The 19,084-nt window shown below is 40.0% G+C and overlaps 1 protein-coding gene across 1 annotated transcript; it reads left to right on the forward strand.

The window, feature by feature from the left end:
- The first annotated feature begins 5,883 nt into the window (after positions 1–5,883).
- On the forward strand, positions 5,884–17,778 carry CANX (calnexin). The gene is made up of 14 exons (XM_026858042.1): positions 5,884–6,110; positions 6,575–6,648; positions 7,159–7,217; positions 7,558–7,699; positions 8,998–9,079; positions 10,497–10,689; positions 11,589–11,778; positions 12,518–12,631; positions 13,126–13,282; positions 13,606–13,821; positions 14,227–14,346; positions 14,452–14,590; positions 14,738–14,829; positions 15,430–17,778. Exons 1-14 carry the CDS (start codon positions 5,925–5,927, stop codon positions 15,481–15,483), a joined length of 1,818 nt encoding a protein of 605 aa, XP_026713843.1. The 5' UTR covers positions 5,884–5,924; the 3' UTR covers positions 15,484–17,778.
- The last annotated feature ends 1,306 nt before the right edge of the window (positions 17,779–19,084 follow it).

Genomic DNA, 19,084 nt, shown 5'->3' on the forward strand with positions numbered 1-19,084 from the left:
CCCCCTCCCCCAATGTAATTTCCCCTAGCAGCTCATCTGTTTTATGGTCAAAAGGCCTTGTAGTTCTGTCTTTGCCCTCCAAGGACTTCCAGTTTTGCGGTAATGATCTCTTTGCTGACAAACAGTACACAGAATTTTCTCCTTTACTGTATCTGCACTGTTGTACATTATTTTTAGGAACTGGCATATTTTAAATTCTTATTTAAAAACAAGCTTTGTTGCTGTTGCCTTTCACACCTAATCTCTTGCCTGGTTTGTGCTCCTTACAACCCAAACAGAAGGCAGCTTTTTCTGTGGGGCTGTTTGGCTAATTCTTTCAAGGAGACTTGTCTTAAATCTTATGTAGCAGTGTAGCCTAGCCACCCTCTCCTTTAAAAAAAAAAAGGAGGGGGAGCAGCAGCAAACTATCCACACATAGAGCTCCTGCCTGTGGCCTGTTGTAAGCAAGGTGGTCTTCGCTCAGCCTTGTTTGCTGTTCATTGAGTTACAGTGTTAACAGGCAGAATCTCTACAATGCTGGAAGTTGTCTAGCAGCAAAACTAAGCATTTAAGTGGAGAAAGTGTTGTCTGCATATATATGAACAAGATTTTATTATATCCCTCTTAGAGGGGTGGTGAGGTAATGCACTGGTTGCTGAAATTACAGTGTTTGGCCACACAATTGTTCAGCTTTGCCATAGAGTGTTGATCTCCCAAGTCTGCCTAAAGACAGGTCTGTCTTAGACAAGTGCAGGTGACAGAACTGCACTTGATACATTAAGCTGACTCTGCTGCCAACAGCTTTATTTCCTTTATCCTTGGCTACTTTATCTCCCAGTACTTTCACTTGTCCTGCTACAATTCTTCTTGCCTTTGCATGCCGTATTGGACTGGGGTATTGATTCAGAGTTAAAATAACACGGCAGAAGGACTTCGAGCCATCTTAAACCAGATGCTAGTTCATCATGAGGCTGTGTAAACAGTTACCCTGGCACCGCAGAGGAGCCGGGATGTGGAAGGTGGAGGGACTGTGAGATGTAGAAGAGATATCTATCCCCTGCTCTTCAGTAGTTATGACTTTTAGAAACTAGTGGACTACCAGGTAGGGTAGTCAAGCCTTTGTTCAGAAACAACAACAAAATCTTATTTGAGAGGGAAAATGGGGATCTGTGTCTCAGGCTTTCTGTTTTTGTCTCCTTGTATTATTTTTGTGTTGTGATGAATTCTTTACTTTTGTGTCTTTAAATTTTTTCTTCCATAATTCTTGCATTGCAGAGGATGCATTGTGCTTGTTTTTACTGGTGTGCTTCCACTGTAAATACCATACTGAAATCCAGTATTTAGAGCACAGAGCTTTGCTAGTAAATTTTGCTCTTCCTATACTTAAGTCATTCAGCTGTCACTTCAGATGCTGCTGAAATAGAAACCACTGATGCTTTTCCAGTTAAATTACTGAGGTGTAGTTCACAGTAAGTGACTTATTTTTAATAAGACCCGTTTCATCTGACACTTAATTCTTAAAAAAAATAAGTATTAAACTAGATAGCCAGTAGCAATTGAAATGTAGTTATACATTCTGAAATATGCAGTGTTAAGAACTGGCTTGATGAACCATTCAAATAGATTAGTAACCAAGGAGATGATTAAACTGGTTTTGCAGGCTCTGGTCTGTCAGGGAAGTTACTTTCTAAATAGTATGTTATGGAAGTATGATAGCAAAGGACTTAAACATCCTTAGTGTGGGCCCTTTGACTGTCCTTCCCCAGGGTGTGTATGTTTGAAGATGGTGACAGCTGTCTGCTGTATTGGGTCAAGTGTTTCCATGCCAATAATTAATAATAACTTTCCCTTTATGCCCAGTGAAAGGGGAATTCTAAATACTAAATCTCTGAAGCTACATGACTTCCTTGAAAGCCTTGAAATCTAAAGATGGCAATCACTTAGCCCTTCATTTTAAGAGTGCCACTTCTATGGCAAGAAGCTGATGTGTCTCTGAATCTCACTCCAATTTGGTTTAGTCTTTACTTTTTACAAAGTAAAGTCTGTGTAGTGCAGCTGTTCCAGGAGTTTTCAGTGCTCTGCTAGAGCTCCTGTAAGTTCCAGGGGAAAATGCTTCAGCCTTTTGACAATCAGGTGAACAGTGCTTAAATGTCAGCTATAAATTTTCTAATGTGGAAGCTGTCTGTGGATGGATGTGCAGACAGAGAACAAGTGATTTGTTAGCCCTGGCAGTCTCAAAGTCTTTTCCTAGTTAGTACTTTGGCATTATCCTGCAGTAGTCTTCCCTTTGATCCAAGTGGTGTGCCAGTGTCTATAAGTGTCTAAAGACCTTATAAAAAAAAAAAAAAAAAAAAAGTTTTACTCATCTCTTTTCTTGAAACGTTGTTATGGTGAAAATGAGGGTTGCAGTGAAGTAGAATGGAGACGTCAGAATCTCTTGCCCATTATGAAAGAGTTCCTTTGTTAAAGGCTTTTGGCAGTTGCATGATCAGAAATACACTAACCTTCAGAAATATTACACAGTTAAACCTAAAGAAGGGAAGTGCAGGCAGAGTAAAAAATGGCTAATGATGATAATTGCTTGGAAATTGGACACTTCTTCAAGGGAGAAATCTGGTCATAATAGAGTAGGTGGCCATGTGTCTGAAGGTTAGGCTACATTTTAGGTGACTAATTGAACACCTGTAGTTGCCACCAACTTAAAGCTCCACTGAAAAGTTGGTTTATGCCTGCTCTGTATAAAACCTGTGTTTCTTCTCTCTCCCCCTGCCCTCCCTTTCTGTCTTGTATTTAGGAATAACCTAATTTACTAGGACATAATCATGTTTATGTTGTGTCCCTAAGGACTGTGTGAAGTTGAAATTTTCTCCTGTAGCAGTACATCCGTTATGGCTAGAAGTAGCTTTTTAAATATCAAAAACGTGCACTTCACTTAAATTGCTCTACTGAGAACATTGTGTCTTTTATAATTTGGTTAGTTTGCATATTGTTACAGATTAACAGAATAAAGAGCTTGGCATGACAACTGGCAGCTGCAGGAGATGCTACCAGCCTGTACTCAAGGTGTGTGAATGGTAGCTTATGTTGAATTTGGGACTGATTTAATATGTAGGAGGTGTCCTAAACAGCTTTCTGTAGGGATATAAACTTGTGAATACTGCTTGCCAATGATTATAAAGAGACAAGGACACAAAACTGGATTAGCTTCTCTTCATGCTTTTAGCTTTCTTATTTTTGGGAGTAAAAAATAAGCTTGCTTGGGAACTTGAACAGATAGTACTTTGAAATGATGTTCAGTGAGGCCTCAAATTCAGACAGAGCATTAACTGATAAATGTAGACCTCCTCAGATAGCTGTGGTTGTACGGGGAGCACAGATGTGCAGTGGCACAGCTGTCCCTGCTGTATGGGTCACTGCTAGAATTGTCCGGCTTCACTGCGATGTTTTGACGGAAGAATTTTAGGAGCAACTACAGTATGAGGCTGTGTGGCTTTGCCACTTACGTGGTAGCATTTACCAAAGTCCATGTGATGCTGGTAAATATTTCTGAAGGGTTGTAGTTGGGGTGGGATTGTGAAGTAGGTAATTATTACATATGGAGTCAGTACTGACATGAAAGTTGGGTGGGGGATAATTTAATTCTTTTGCCACAACTTTATTGCTGGTTGGCTAGTGGTGAAATTATTTAAGGGATTACTTGTGTGCTAAGTCATTAATATCCTTTGCACAGGCTTGGGAGGAGGTGTGCAGAAACTCCTTCCTCTCAGGAGGAGAGATTGGTTTATTTTTAACCTTGCTATATTTTTAAGATTAATTTCCTCATATTGCTTTCCAAATCCTGAAGTGGTCATTCTATCTGCATAATATAATTTGAAAGCAGTTATAAAACTTAGAGTAGAATCTTCCTGAATTTAGCTCTGTTAAAAATATATTTGGTGAGGCCGTTTTAAGTCAAGACAAAATTCAACCCTTCCCTTGGAAAGGTGTCCTTGTGCCATCTCATCTGTAGTTGCTTCAGTCACACAGGACACATCTAGAGCTCTAAAGATCACTTTTTCAAATGATGTTTCAGGCCTTTGCTTTCTGCACTGTTTTTATGCTGGTGGGCATGAGTTTATTTAGAGAACATGCCATCTGTGCAAGAGGAACTTGAACTTCCAAGGGTACGAATGTTTGCTTGATAGTTTCCTTTGCTTGGTTTTGTATTGTGGTTCCCATGTTAGTAGGAAGAGCTACGAGCTGCTATGAGGTCTCTAATTGTTCTCGATTTTGGCTGTACACTGTGCATTAAGCAAACAAGCTTTGCCATAGGTAATGACACCTGAAAGGGTTTTTTTGTCAGCTGTACATGATGTGGACGGTGTCCTTTTAGCTCAGAGGTGTTTCGGTGCAGTTGCCTGAACTGTGAGGGGGAGGGTTGTGAGCATGCATTTAGACCATAATCCTCAAGGCCATCACTATTGTTAGAAAACTGGCTGCAATTGCATGTTGCTGTAGTGACAAACTGGACGTGACCTCAGCACAAGTCTTTAAAATACAGTTTTGTTGTCGTTGTAAAACATCCCCTCTGTCATTAGAAGTAAGTTAAAGAATAATACAAGAACGGTAGATGTGGTATGCAACATATTTTTGGAATATTGCATACTGCTGATAAGCCTTTAAGACTGTAAATTCTTTTAGTTGCCTAAGCATGCTTTGGAAAGTTTAAAGTTTGATTTCTAGCCTGATCTTATGCCACTACAGGCACTATTAACTCTGCTTGAGTTATGTTTCTGAGTCTACAGGGCTATGGCCTGAGGCAGGAGCACAAGGGAAGGAGGGAATGTTTGGTTTTATACTTGCTTTCAAAAAATTATTAGTCTCAATTATAACTTGGGTTGTGGAAGAAAAATTTGGTATGTGATTCAAAGGAGAAAAGGTGAGCAAGGCATAAGCTGTTCTTGTGGGGTTTTTTTGGGGGCAGATAACACTCCTAGCATGCTGCTCAGTTTTGACTTCTGTATCAGCCTAAAGGTGCAGTGATAATTTTGTTTTTCTAGCAAGAAAGTCAAATTGAAACTCATTTTACTTACAAGATCGTTAGAGCTATGGCTTGCTGAGGCCTACCATCTTTTAGGTGTGACAACATGCTGGGCACCTTAGAAGTTAGATGTAATGTGATATTTTAATTCTGTAAAGCCTCTGTTAACAGGATGACCAAAGAGTACCTGTTAAATTAGAGATCAAAAGAGGGAAATTAAACGAACTGTCTGTTAAATAGTAAGAGATTTTCTGTTGAGTCTGCGTCTGTAGCCTCAGCTGCTTATAGACATCTGCTAGTAGTATCAGACTGTTGGCAGTAATTCCAAAATAAAACCTGTGGAAGAGGACTGATGAATGAAAATGCCAATGTTCCACAGTTGAAAGGACAGAAAAAAAAATTGAACAGGAGATAGAGGAGTGATTACTCCATAGGTTACTCTCTGCTTGAAAGAGCTAGCTAATTGTATTTCAATTCCTGAACTGAATGGAAATTTCAGTTTCTGCATGATGCATTTAAGGTCCTTCGTAAGCAGGAAATAGGTTTTCCGTTGAGGCTTTTGTAGTTATGTAGGTTGTGGTGTTGTGTACATGTCTGCTGTTCTGCTTGTGGACTGTGGCAGTGTAAGATCAAAATTATGACACTTTGCATCATGATCTGCAGAACTTGCACGCATGGTCCTCCACTCAGTTGATGTCTGTTGTATCACATACTTCAGCTTTATTATGTTGTATTCCTCTCCGGCTTTTAGAGCTGTCTCAACCAGCCAGATACAGTAACAGCTAAAAAGAGAAGTTTGTGCTTTTTTCAGTGGTATGACTAGGCGCTTCACCTGTTGTCTTAGATGCCTGGTTTTGTTCCAAGAAGCAATGCTTTGCCCTGCGTGCAGTGCTGGCTTGACCTCTTTCCCTTATTTACTCAGATCATGGAGCTGAAATGGCTACTGTATGTGACCCTGCTCGCTCTCGGGACTCTTGCTGTCCAGGCACATGATATGGATGATGACAATGATGGTGATGATGTAGTTGATATTGAGGATGATTTGGATGATGGCACTGAGGAGGTGGAAGAGTCAAAGCCTGAAACGAGCACTCCTCCTCCAGCTCCAAAGGTTTGGCATGAAACTTTTTTTAAAAATTGAATTACTGCTTGTGTTGTGGTTAATATGAGTCTGATCAGAATTGTCTTTACTTTGGTAACATTTAATATGTTGTGTTATTAAAGATGTTATCTGGGAGTAGGGCTTGGAATTAAATTTAGCTGCTTTGTTCCTATTCTCATGTACCCCACATTCTTCCTGGAGACTTAGATCGACCCTTGAAATCTGTGATGTGACGATCAGGAATATCAGGAAGCTAATGCTTTCCACTAGATAGATACTTCAGTTTTAGTGGCAGACAAGAGCACAATGGCTTGGCACAAGCAGCAATGTTTACTTAACTTCTGTATTTATGCTGCAAGGGTGTTCCAGGTAAGCTCTACTCAAGTGTAGAGGAGGAATGTGAGCTGTATATGCCTGTATTTCTTTAGAGAATGTGCCTTGAAAGGTGCATAAATGCCTCTCTTCTCCAATAGGTTACCTACAGGCCCCCAGTCCCAACTGGTGATGTGTATTTTGCGGAGTCCTTTGACAAAGGAACTCTGGATGGGTGAGTATAATCTGAAGGATGATACAGTATAGCAAAGAATTAAAAAATTTTTGTGAAAGGCAGTGACACCCTCTCTAGAGCTTGTGTTATTCAAAATTGAATCAAAGGGAAGTGGTTGGTGAGGATTACAGCAGTGTGACTATATGAGGCTGGCTGTTAAGGTGCTGAGCTAAACCAGTATTTCCTCAAGTTCCAGTAACAAGGGGGAGGTGAGCCATACACGTGTAATGTTTTAGTCCTCATCTGGCCTTTTACTCCAGTAATGTGAGGATGGTGAGGTACTACTACTACTTTTTTACAAAAGCAAGACACTGCAGCCATGATCCTCCTTTGGGGTTGGGGTGGGAAGTGGTAAATGCAGAAGGCTTTGCAGCCTTGGGGAAAGAACTCAGGGGATCCAGACACTGGGATGTACTCAGGACAGCAAGGGCTGTCATCTTGTAATGGCAGAATTTTTAGTGGGGGGGAAAAAAAGTATGGTTTTCCAACCATTGGATGTCTGTCTTCTAGATGGATCCTTTCCAGAGCTAAAAAAGATGATACAGATGATGAAATTGCCAAATATGATGGTGAGTCCAACCCAGGTTTTGGATGATAGAAGTTTCTCATGTCTTTTGTCATAACTGAAGAAGAGGTGCAAGTCTTTGTTTTCTGTTTCCCGGTAAAAATTAAATTCACAGAATGGGAGGGGTGTTTGTATACCTGGCTAACAATATAAAGTGTAGTTTTGATTCAGACAAAATATCCTCATGGAGATTTTAATATAGTTTTGTGAAGTTGTTATGCTATAACTTGATAATGTACCCTGTAGAGTGTTATTGCAGATTGCTGACTGTTGTTGTTCAAAATTGGGCTAAACAAAGATTGTCTTGAACAAGTTATGATAACATCTGGTTAATTTTTTTGCAGGTAAATGGGAAGTCCAAGACATGAAGGACACTAAGCTTCCAGGAGACAAAGGGCTTGTATTGGTAACTCGAGCCAAGCACCATGCAATTTCATCCAAACTTTCAAAGCCTTTTGTATTTGATACTAAACCCCTTATTATACAGTAAGTAAAGGATAACGTTTAGTGTTCTTGTCTTTCAAGGATGACATGATAGCAGGCTGAGGTTAATTCTGTAACTGAGCTTTTGTTGACTGGGGGTCTAGATGACACAAGATGCTATAACCTATTATTATACTGTTTTAAGAGCAAAATAGCAATCCAGACTTTGAAAATGGGAGGGTAGGAACAGCATGGGTCCCTCTGAATCTTTAAAAGGAAAGAAATCTATGAAAACTAGACTTGGTAACCTGTCTTGGGACTTCATTTGACTTGGTTTAATTGTAGTAATGAGGTCAGGCAACTGACTGTTCTACTGCTAATTGTGAAAGTCCTTAGCCTTTTGTACAAAAGCTGGTCTGTATGTAGGTCAGTGCAGTTCCTTACACAGTAAACTGCCCCCTGTTTCCAAGGTGGAGTGGACAGTGTGGTAGAGATGCACTCATTTCCTCCTTCCTTTGTCTTAGTTCACCTGTCATGGAAGATAAACAGCTTGCCTAGCTCTGGCCATGACTGATGTAGAAGAATCTACTTGCATGTTAGACTAGCAAGTCAGGAGAAAAACCCAATCCTTCAGTGAGAACAGTTGAATTGTGGATTATTACCTACTTTATCGGTGTTAAACAAAGAGTAAGCCAATTCATGTTTGCACAAGATAATGAACTGGCCACTTTACTTTGCATGACTGTTTAGTTTTGGCTCAAAAATACAAGGCTAAAAATAAATCCCAGTGGTCATCCACTCCAGCTGCTGGCATTGAGAGGATCAAGCATACTTAGCCTATTCCTGACAGAGATGTTTTGCCTTTTTCAGACTCCTTGGCATCCCTAAATATACTGTTGTATGCTTATAACCCTAAAGGGGCTTTTTCTAGGATTCATTTGTTGTTGCTTTGATAGTCTTGGAAATTGAGTTGTCTGTATGCTGTAGTAGGTGTGGGAAATATAATTGGCTTGCCTTAATCTCTGTTGCAGTGTCTTACATACTGGAAAGTTTCTTCTTCCTTCTCCCTCCTTCTAGATCATAACCTTCTAGACCAGCACTCAACTCCTTTAATCTTTTCTGTCAGATAATCTTCTAAATCCTCATTTTTTTTCTTGTTTCTCAGGCCCTTATGAATATTTGTTTAGTCCTTGGAGTGCAGTTTGTATTTTAAATATTCACTGGGCAAGTGATTTAAAGCATAAAACAACAAAACAGTCTTACTCTTAATTTGTATTTGAAAATTGTAATTGTGTATTACAGAAGTGATTTTTCCTCATGTGTAACACACTCTTCCCTTCTCTGTCCAAAACTAAAATTAGGTATGAAGTAAACTTCCAAAATGGAATAGAGTGTGGTGGGGCCTATGTGAAATTGCTTTCAAAAACCCCTGAATTGAACTTGGTGAGTAATGCAGCCACTTTGAGTATTAGCTGTGAAACAAAGGGTTTTTTAAATTTTGATTCTTCCTGCAGAAGGGCAGTGGGACATATTTAGGGCCTGATCACTTAAGTACTTTGCACTCAGCAGTCTCCCACCGTTGTTAGATGGAGGGGATAAATAACTGAAATCGTGGCCTCTTGAGTGAGAACTCTGGAGTTCTCTAGTAGCTGAGTAGTTCCAGACCTTTACTAAAGTCTGCAATACTTCAGATTTCCCTAGGTTCTAGGACCACAGAGGAGGTATCTTATGAGAGTAGACACTGTATGAGGAGAAACCCTTTCAGGAAGCTGTTGCACAGGAGTATGATTCCATATTTCATCTTCTAAAACAGATTAATGCATATAACTTGACATGTGAACCCACTTGTGAGTTACTGGGTATATTTAAAAAATAAAGTCTTGAGAGGACTGGATACAACCTTAGATGTTCAGCTGCATGCACGAGCTATATAGAACCATTATTTTCAGAAATGGCCCTCAAATGCATTGTCGAAGGAGTGTAGTCAAGGGAAGAGATAATTCTACAACTCCGAAGGATTAAGAATCACTTTCTCTCCTCTCATTTACCCACCTAAAGTGGTTTAGCCTATTCAGACAAGCTGATTCATTGTATCCTATGGGTTGTCTTTAGCCAGCTTCCTATACTCTGTTTTATGACTTCTTACCCATCCTTCTCCTTTCCTTCTGCAGTCCTACTGGAGTTGTATTATTAATACAGATTCCAAAATACTAAAAAAAAAAAAAACAACCCAAAAAAACCCAAACAAACAAAACAACAAAACCCAATCGAGGACACCCAAAAGACTGCTTGACTGTCTCACCAGTTTCATATGCATTGAATTTTAAGATAACATTAGCAAGAACAAATAGACTTGCTTGCAGTGTTCAGTGGTGAGATTATTATATCCAGTTAGCTCTCAGATTGAGACAGCATACCAGTTTAAAAGTGAGGCCAAGTTGTATTTAGTTTACACACATAATGCTGCTTATCACTTTGTGTGAAAGAAGATCAGTGAGTTAGCGAGTCATTCATTATTACCAGTAACTGATACTTCTATACTGATAGCTTTTAAAATCCTTTATCGTAATGTACCAATATACTTAAACATTGCGGTTGTCACTCACACTTATCTTTTTGATAACACTTGAATAGCTGTTTTCCATCTGGAAAGTAGAGACCAAAGGTGCAAAACCAAGTAGCTGGGATAGGTCTGGTGGTTTTTTAGAGGCTTGTAATCCTCCTACAAGCTTTAGTGTGGGTATTTCATGGACTTGATATCCAAGTTGCAGAATAATTTCTAATGAATTGGGAGTTCTTATGCCAACCAGTGACTTGTATTTCAAAATAATGGAATTAAATTTTTGCATTGTTTTTAAAGGATCAGTTCCATGACAAAACTCCATACACGATCATGTTTGGCCCTGACAAATGTGGAGAGGACTATAAATTGCACTTCATCTTCCGGCACAAAAACCCCAAGACTGGCAAATATGAGGAGAAGCATGCAAAGCGTCCAGACGCAGACCTGAAGACTTACTTTACTGATAAGAAGACCCATCTTTATACTCTGGGTATGGTGACTTAACTATGCATGCTAATAACTACTACTGAGTCTCCTGATTCAAAAGCTCTTAAAATGAGCCAGATGAACAGCTGAGTATTTGTACCAACACACCATACAACTAAAAACCACTTGAAGGCTCTGAATGCAAAAACTGATCTTATACAACAGCTTACTTCTTGCTTGCAAGAAGTCTTGATTCATGTAAGAAAGGTCATGAGACCTTGAACTTAATAGTTAAAGGAGAACTGAATTTCAGAGCAGTCATGAGTAACTTGATAGGCTAAGTATATCCAAAATAATTTTCAGCATTTGTAAACTGCTTGACTGCTGCCCCCCAGTAATTTGGGGTATACAGGGCTTTAGATCTAGAGGGATAGTCTTTTTTCTTGCTGATTTCATAGTGCCAGACAGGCTCAGTGGTTCCTGAAGTACAGTGTGTGGTCTGGTATATTAGCTATGACTAAAATCCTTCAGGGAGTATTCAGGACGGTCTCTCCAATACAGAGGCAGCAATGGGTGAAGGAGTGAGATTAAAATCCTGAGAGTCAGTAATATGAAGTCTTATGCTTGAATAAAATGTAAATACATACATTCTTACTGCTAAAGCAATACTTTGTGTGCCAAAGACAACTTGGTGTGGTAACTGGCAAACCATGCCAGAAGCTTCTTTTGTGTTTTAGCATATTTAAAGTAGGACTCCTGCAATGGGTCTTGTCACCAGGTGAGATGTGTACATCATCACTAGTTAAACTTTGGCATAAGGAGAAAGGTTCTTAATTCTTTAAGTGCTGAGTAGGTGGTAGCTTGGATTGCTGAAGTTTTAGTTGTACAGTGGGGATGAGGGATGCTTTTTGATGCATATTTTCTATCATCATGTAATGGCTACATCAACTCTTTTCCTTACAGTCTTGAATCCTGATAATAGTTTTGAAATACTGGTTGATCAAACAGTTGTCAACAGTGGGAATTTACTAAATGATATGTCTCCTCCTGTGAATCCACCTCGAGAGATTGAGGACCCGAATGACCAGAAGCCTGAGGACTGGGATGAGAGACCAAAAATCCCAGACCCAGATGCTGTTAAACCAGATGACTGGTAAGTTGTTGGAGGGGTGGAATTGAGGGAGGCTTTAGCCTAATAACTTGGTCCTGATCAAAAAGTCTCTCTCAGATGACTTTATAGAAGGTTTTGAGTCTCACTCTTACAATCAAATCGCAATCAGTTTAGGCATCTGAGCAGAAGCTTGGTAGACAAAGGCAGACAGGATCCATGTCCTCTGGGAATTACTGTTTAGTGCTCCTGTTACTGTGCTGGCCACAGATAAAGGCTTTACTGAAACAGCTATGCTAGCAGGTGCTTTCATCCTTGATGAGATCAAAAGATGAGCTGCAGAAGGTATAACTAAGATGTTTGTGGTTGTTTGTATAATGCACAGCTACAATTTAGGATGTCAGATTTCAGTCAATTAGAAAGTGATATTGGGTTTCTGTCTTTGAACCTATGCTTTGTCAACCATGGACTCAGTTTTAAGTTCAAATGTGTGCTTGCAGCAACCACTGAGATACAGGATTTGCTGTAATATGCCCTTTCTGGGTTGGTTTTATAAAATAAGTAGTATTACCATACAGTTGATGCCATGACTGGGCCATGAGGCACATGTGTAAGTAACAGATTGTAAGGCAATACTGTTCTGAAATCAGGGTGTTACACTTACCCTATCAGAAGTGAACCTGGCTGGCTGTCTGGATCACTGGACTTGTTCAAAGTCTGTAGAATCATGTCTTGAGGTTAAGAACTTTTTATATATTTTGTGTGTTGATATTCTATTCTCAAGGGATGAGGATGCTCCTGCAAAGATCGCAGATGAAAATGCTGTGAAACCAGAGGGCTGGCTGGATCATGAGCCAGAATATGTAGCGGACCCTGATGCTGAGAAGCCTGAAGATTGGTATGTTTACTGCCTGTTGCAAACAACAGTAAATATGTCATGGCTTTGGTACTGGCTTTTACAAGTATAAGAATAGCTAGTTCATTGTTGCTCACTGACAAATTCATCGATTCAGGCTATCTTGCTTCAAAAGTAGAAGGCAGAGTTTGTCTGAAGGGTCTTGTCCTCTTGAGTTCTCTGTGCACTTTTCAACTCTTCTGTGACTGTAAGATGAGCGGGGCAGGGATGCTCATCTTGTAGCTGTGCCATACTTGGAAGGGGTGGTGGGAGAGGCTGTGCTCAGGGACTGTTTTTTGTTGAGCTTCTGTGCTTCCAAGCTACTTGAAATCCTCATTCCTTCTCTGGTGTCTTTATTTACATACCTATGCTATACAAAGTTTCAGTATCTCCATTTTATGGTTGGAATTTTAATTTTTCCAGAAATCAGACACTGTTAAAGTCTTACTCTGTATAGTGGCAAGAGGGAGACTTCAAAACTGAATTTCCCTTTTTAGGGATGAGGATATGGATGGAGAATGGGAGGCACCTCAGATTGCAAATCCTAAATGTGAGACAGCCCCTGGCTGTGGTACCTGGCAGCGACCAATGATTGACAATCCAAACTACAAAGGCAAATGGAAGCCTCCTATGATTGATAACGTGAACTATCAGGTTGGTGTTTTCGTTGCTTAAACCACTAGCCAATGCATCATTTCTCTTACAAAAAGCAGAATGATTTAGACTGAGCGGGTGTAATTAAGAATACAAATACTATCATGATTGTACTGTGTTTCAAGTAGATAAATTCAAAGTGCTTTCTTGGCTTGGCTTTGCTTCTTAGCACAAATGAAAATTAATTCCCAAAACCTGACAAGTTGCACCCATAGACATTGTAATTAAGTGGAATGGATTTGTCTTTCTCTCTGTTCAAAATGGACTGAAAACTAGAAGTTGTATTATAGCAGGTGAGGTTGAATGTCTTTATTTTTCTTTAGGGTATCTGGAAACCTAGGAAGATCCCAAACCCAGATTTCTTTGAAGATTTTGAACCTTTCAAGATGACTCCTTTCAGTGCTGTGGGACTTGAGCTATGGTCAATGACTTCTGACATCTTTTTTGACAACTTCATCATCTGTACAGAAAGAGCTGTGGCTGATGATTGGGCCAGTGATGGATGGGGGCTGAAAAAGGCAGCTGATGGTGCTGCAGAGGTGAGAAATAAAGGTTTAATTGTGTGCTTCTGTCTGGAGCAGTAGGAGCATTGCTGCTGTTTTCTCCCACACTTTATCAATACATACCTATATGTACCAAGGCTAGGGGTTATGCTAAACCAGATTGGAACCTCAGTCCCTGATTATAATATGGTGATGGTTGCTATAAGTAACAACAAGTACTCACTGCTCTTCTGTGAGGTTTTTGCTCTGACAACTGGACTGTTAACTTTAGCCTGAATCTTAATTTGTAAACTATGGAAAAAAGTACTTGTGCAAGTTAACTTTATATTTCATACCTCAAAAAAGTTAGTTACATAAAACCTATTTGAAAAATCTGTAGCTTATGCCTAACTGCTACAACTTGCTGTATGGGATGAAATTTGACAGCTCTCTGTCTTACAGCCTGGTGTTGTGGGCCAGATGATGGCAGCTGCTGAAGAGCGTCCCTGGCTTTGGGTAGTCTACATCCTCACTGTGGCTTTGCCAGTGTTCCTGGTTGTCCTTTTCTGCTGTTCTGGGAAGGTATGCATTTCCTCTGGTAATAAGTAGTGTAATGTTTAAAAAGAGATTCAGCAAAATGTGACAATGTCAGAAATAATTGCCTGGTTTTGACACTTTTTTTTTTAGAAACAGCCGAGTGCTGCAGAATACAAAAAGACTGATGCTCCTCAGCCTGATGTGATGGATGAGGAGAAAGAGGAAGAAAAAGACAAAGGGGACAAGGAAGAGGAGGAGGACGAGGAAGAAGCAAATGAGGAAAAGCTAGGTAGGTAACCTAGATAATCTTGAACCAGTTTAAGTTTTGTCTCTGATAGACTAAAACAGCAGGATTGGCAGACATGGGGTAAAGCCAGTGGTGAAATGAACAGAAGTCAGAAATGAGAATGAGATTTTTTTTTTTATTGTTCCTTAGAGGAGAAGCAGAAAAGTGATGCTGATATAGGAAGTGCTAGTCAAGAGGAGGAGGAAGAGGAGGAGGAAGATGACAGGAAACCTGCATCAGAGGTAAGAGTGCATAATTGTTGAGAGAAGTCTTGTGCATTTTTTCTGTAAGTTGTGTAGAACGAGCCTTACTAGCATCTTAAGTTAACCTGGTCCATGTGATACTCCTTCCCAGGATGAGAACTTTGAAAAACTTGATCACCCTGCAGAGTAAAAATTGCTGGGGCCAACAGCAGAGCTAAGCACCCTGCTAAAGGCAGTGCCATAGACCCTGCACTGGGAGGAGTGGGATTGTGTGGAATGCATCTTCTTGAAGCAACAGGCTTATTCAGCTTTGTATGCAGTTAGGATGTGACCTCTTCAGTGCTCCACACTGACATAATGGCTGACATCAAAATTAGTGGAGCGTTGCTTGAAGTTAAAGGGATTTTCGCAACAGTAGAAGCTGTTGAGTACTCGCAGCAGATAGTGTACATCCACTGTGAAAACAAGAGGATTTGTGCGTTTGCCACGTATAGAAAGGAAGAGTAATAACAGCAGTAGGTCCTTGCAAAAATTTAATCCTAATGTAGAAGTGAAAGTAGATTATTCTCTGCTGAAAATGTTTCTTAACAGCATTCTTTGATTATTTCCTTCGTGTTTACACAAGTTACTTTCTTGCAGGAGGAGGAAACTGTGAATAGATCACCCAGAAACAGAAAGCCAAGAAAAGATTGAAAAAAAAGTCATAAGAACTTGATCTGTGATGATTTTTTTTTTTTTCAAACATGGTTCTGGGAGAGGACCTTGGACACCTTACATTGAAACTTGGACAAACCTCAAGATTTCACCATCCACAGGTTCCAGTCACACTATCCAATGTAACGGAGTGTCTAGCAGTAAAATATTTGCAATCATCTGTTTTAAAGAACATCATTCCTGTAGAAAGAATGCATTTAATATAATGGGCTGTGGATTTTGGAATGTAACATAACTAACCTTTTCATTTTTGGTTTTAAATATTCTTTTCTGTTAAAGTAGATTGGTAGAACTTTTCTGGTCTCAAACCTTGGCTTAATTTAATATATTAATTAGTGAAAAATAACAATGAATCTTGAAAGTGCTAGTTGATAAAAATGCAGTTTTATAACTAGTTTTTTTTACAAATATGTAAATTCCTAAATGCACCAATGTCTTTATATCCCTTAAAATTTGATAATTGTTTAAAGTTGTCAAAGTATTTGACAACCCCTCTGCCCTCAAAAGAAAAGAAAAATGGGGGGGATGTTTGGAAACCAGTAGTGAAACTCTCTAATCAATCAACTTCATTCTTCTAGGGGGAGGGGAAAGAGGAAGAAGGGGTGGAAAGAAGGGAGTTAGTCTGTAGAATATGCATACTGTGCATGGCTAAAAGCCCTGTTAAGTGTTGACAAATGATGTAGGATTTGGAGTGGGTCATCTTAATGTGGCATTTAATCCTGCAGACCTTGCAGATAATGGTTTTTGTTAGTTACTGAACTCTTTTTGTAAAGCTAATGGGATGGGGGGGTGGTTTGACTATGTCCCCCTTTCCCCTCTGTTCAGCCATTGATGCTTTCCTCTCTCTGTGACTATACAGCTTTTTCTGAGGGCAGCTTTGCATCAGTTGCTCAAGTGCTTCATGTTCAGTTCATTGTCAAACTGTTTTTATAGCTAGGCCTACTCCTTTCCAGGGTCCAAACACTGGATAGGACAGTGTCCCATATCCTCTCACTGTTATCACTGTATGTCTACTCCTGTAGAAAATGGGGGAAGTAGTCAGGTAGACAAGTTGAACTTGAGTATTTAAGGAAAAAAAACAAAAAACAACCAATCAAGATGTCAGTATTGTAGGTGGCGAAGGAGCATGTGGAATATCTTAACTGGTATGTGAAACTGTTTAAGTCTTTTTATCTGCTCTTCATGTAACAAATGCATCCTAAATTATATTGTGAATGTTAGGGAGTTCCAATTCCAGCTGAATAAATTTTTTTTAAAGCGTTGAGTCTACCATATTATACTGTTTCAAACACCTTTTTTTTGTGGAATGCAGGTGATCACTACAAGAGCATACCTCTGAGGGTGAAATCTATGTAACTTCATTACACTGTACCAAATATGTTGGCGTTTGGATGTCTATATAGATAAACTTTTGCCTTTGTTTAGAGTGAAATTAAATGTTCTAAAATTACTCTTGCACTGAATTTAAACACTCCAGTGTTGTTTGGTTATAGGATAGGTATAGTGTGGGGAATAATTCCCAGGGGTTCTGGAGGGAAGAGTGTTCCAATTACCTTGCAAGCAATCTAACCAATTACTAAAAGACGCTTGTTTTTGAGGGTTTTTTGTAAAACACCTTTTGCTGCCTGTCCTTATGTTGTATCCCTTGGTTGTTGTGTTTGAAATACTAGTGATCACAAATGCATAGCAGGATTTCTTGATCTTTCTGCAGTGTGCAAATAAACTATTGTAAGCAAGATACTGGAAGTAATTTCAGACTTCTGTTGGGAGCTATTGCATGTTTAGAATGCCTTTGCCTGATGAACACCTGGTAAATACTGCTCCTTACTGCGAAAATAGCTTATACTCTGACATGGAAGATGTCATAGCTTAAGCATTGCTACTAGCTTGTTCTCAGGACTGTATTTTTATCAAGGAGCAGCTGCTATTTATGACTAAGTCCTTTGAGATGAAGTACATGTAAATGGTTTCAATTCAGCTAACATTTTGAGCACAACATAAAAATCTATTAATCTAATGTGTTTTTTATCTTAATATGCAAATTGCCTTAAATTCCTGAACAATTCATGTGCGTACATGTTCAAAGCATCAGAAGTGAACTTAAGATCTGCTTTCAGCTTTTAAATAGTATTATATTAAAGCTAACTGTAAATCTACATTTGCTTCTGCTAAATCTGAAAAGGTCTCCTGTCTGCATGTTACGGCTTTTTTTTGATACCATAGTGTATACTGCTTAAATAATCACTACAATAAATGAAGACTTTCCAAAATGGATAGACAACTCCAAAGTTACTTTTTATCCTGCTTTAAGTTTACCTCAGAATCACTCTGTTTTTAAATCCTTGGAGGGGAAAAAATTAGCTATCTGCTTATCTTAATTACTTTTAAAGTGTAGCTGTGTTTTTGAAGTAGAGAAGCTGTAACTGGTTGTAACCAGTGAACTAGGTTTGGAAATGTTACAAATACTTGAAGGTGTATTTGGGCCTTTTGTGTCTGTGCACCCGAGAGTGGCAGCTTCTGAAAAGGATGCTCTACTTACTGTGCTGTGTCTGAAGATGTGGGTGGGGAGGTTAGACTGAGATCGTAAATCAAAACAAAACCTTAGGGGAGCAGGTGCAGACACTCTGAAACACAAAGCAATAAAGTGCTGAGAACAGTTTTTCTCCTGGAGCTGGTGCTCAGTAAAGCGAGTTGATAAAGACGCAGCTAACCAACTAACCTCTTCCAGAAGCCTTGTCAGATGTGCTCTAGCCTTTCTGGCTCTGGCTAATAGTGAGTTACCGCAGCTTGAGGCTGTGACCTATAAAATGCTTTGTGAATATCTTGGTTTTAAGATTGTCTCCTCAGCCTGAAGAAGGATTCTTGCAAGTGCTAACTACTAGTAGAGGTACATCTCTGTGGTTGTATTTCACTCTTTCCTTACTCCTTCCTCAAGAGCAGTGCTCCACGTAAGCCATGGTTATGTATGTGGGGCTTGTGACCACTTCCTTCATCACAAACTGTTCCCCTGTTCATACCACTCTTGCCTCAGGCTTTCAAAAAGGGGGTTTTGTTTTTGTTTAGTGTTGCTGAGCAAGGACTGTGATATTTGCAGAAAAGACCTGTCCATTTCAAAAAGGTACCTGTAGATGCAACTTGGAAAAAAAAATAATGTAAAAACTAATCAATAAAGAAATTTAAATGTGTTTGGCTTGCTTTGTCTTCATCCCTTCTGGCTGACTCCCAAGTGCAGGGACCAGGTCTGGGCTAGGACCAGAGGCGGTGATGGATCCTGTGCCCCGGAGGGGACCAGCACTCCTCTACTACTGGACTCTTTTTGCCCCCTTCTCCGCAGCCAGCTGCTAGGTAAGCTCAGGGTTTGGCCCAGAGGAAGAGGTTCTGCAGAGCAGAGCTGGGGTTGCAGAGGCTGGCTCTGCCCGGGGCGCCGAGGGGCCGCAGCCGCCGGCAGGTGAAGGCGGCCCGGGGCGGGCTCTGCTCCAGCGCCCCGACTCCCGCTGCTGCCCACCCTCTGTCAATCACCTCTGGCTCCGCCTCCCGACGCGCCTGAATGGCTGCGCCTCCTCGGCCCCGCCCCCTCCCC

Source organism: Athene cunicularia, assembly GCF_003259725.1.
Source record: "Athene cunicularia isolate RWA chromosome 13 unlocalized genomic scaffold, athCun1 chr13_part1, whole genome shotgun sequence".
Lineage (NCBI taxonomy): Eukaryota > Metazoa > Chordata > Aves > Strigiformes > Strigidae > Athene > Athene cunicularia.

What these genes read in the sequence shown, in the direction of transcription:
- CANX (XM_026858042.1), top strand. Translation starts at nt 5,925, where the DNA reads ATGGAGCTGAAATGGCTACTGTATGTGACCCTGCTCGCTCTCGGGACT. An exon ending in GACCCATCTTTATACTCTGG is followed by an intron (nt 10,690 to 11,588) that starts GTATGGTGACTT and finishes TTTTCCTTACAG; the next exon opens with TCTTGAATCCTGATAATAGT. An exon ending in TTGATAACGTGAACTATCAG is followed by an intron (nt 13,283 to 13,605) that starts GTTGGTGTTTTC and finishes ATTTTTCTTTAG; the next exon opens with GGTATCTGGAAACCTAGGAA.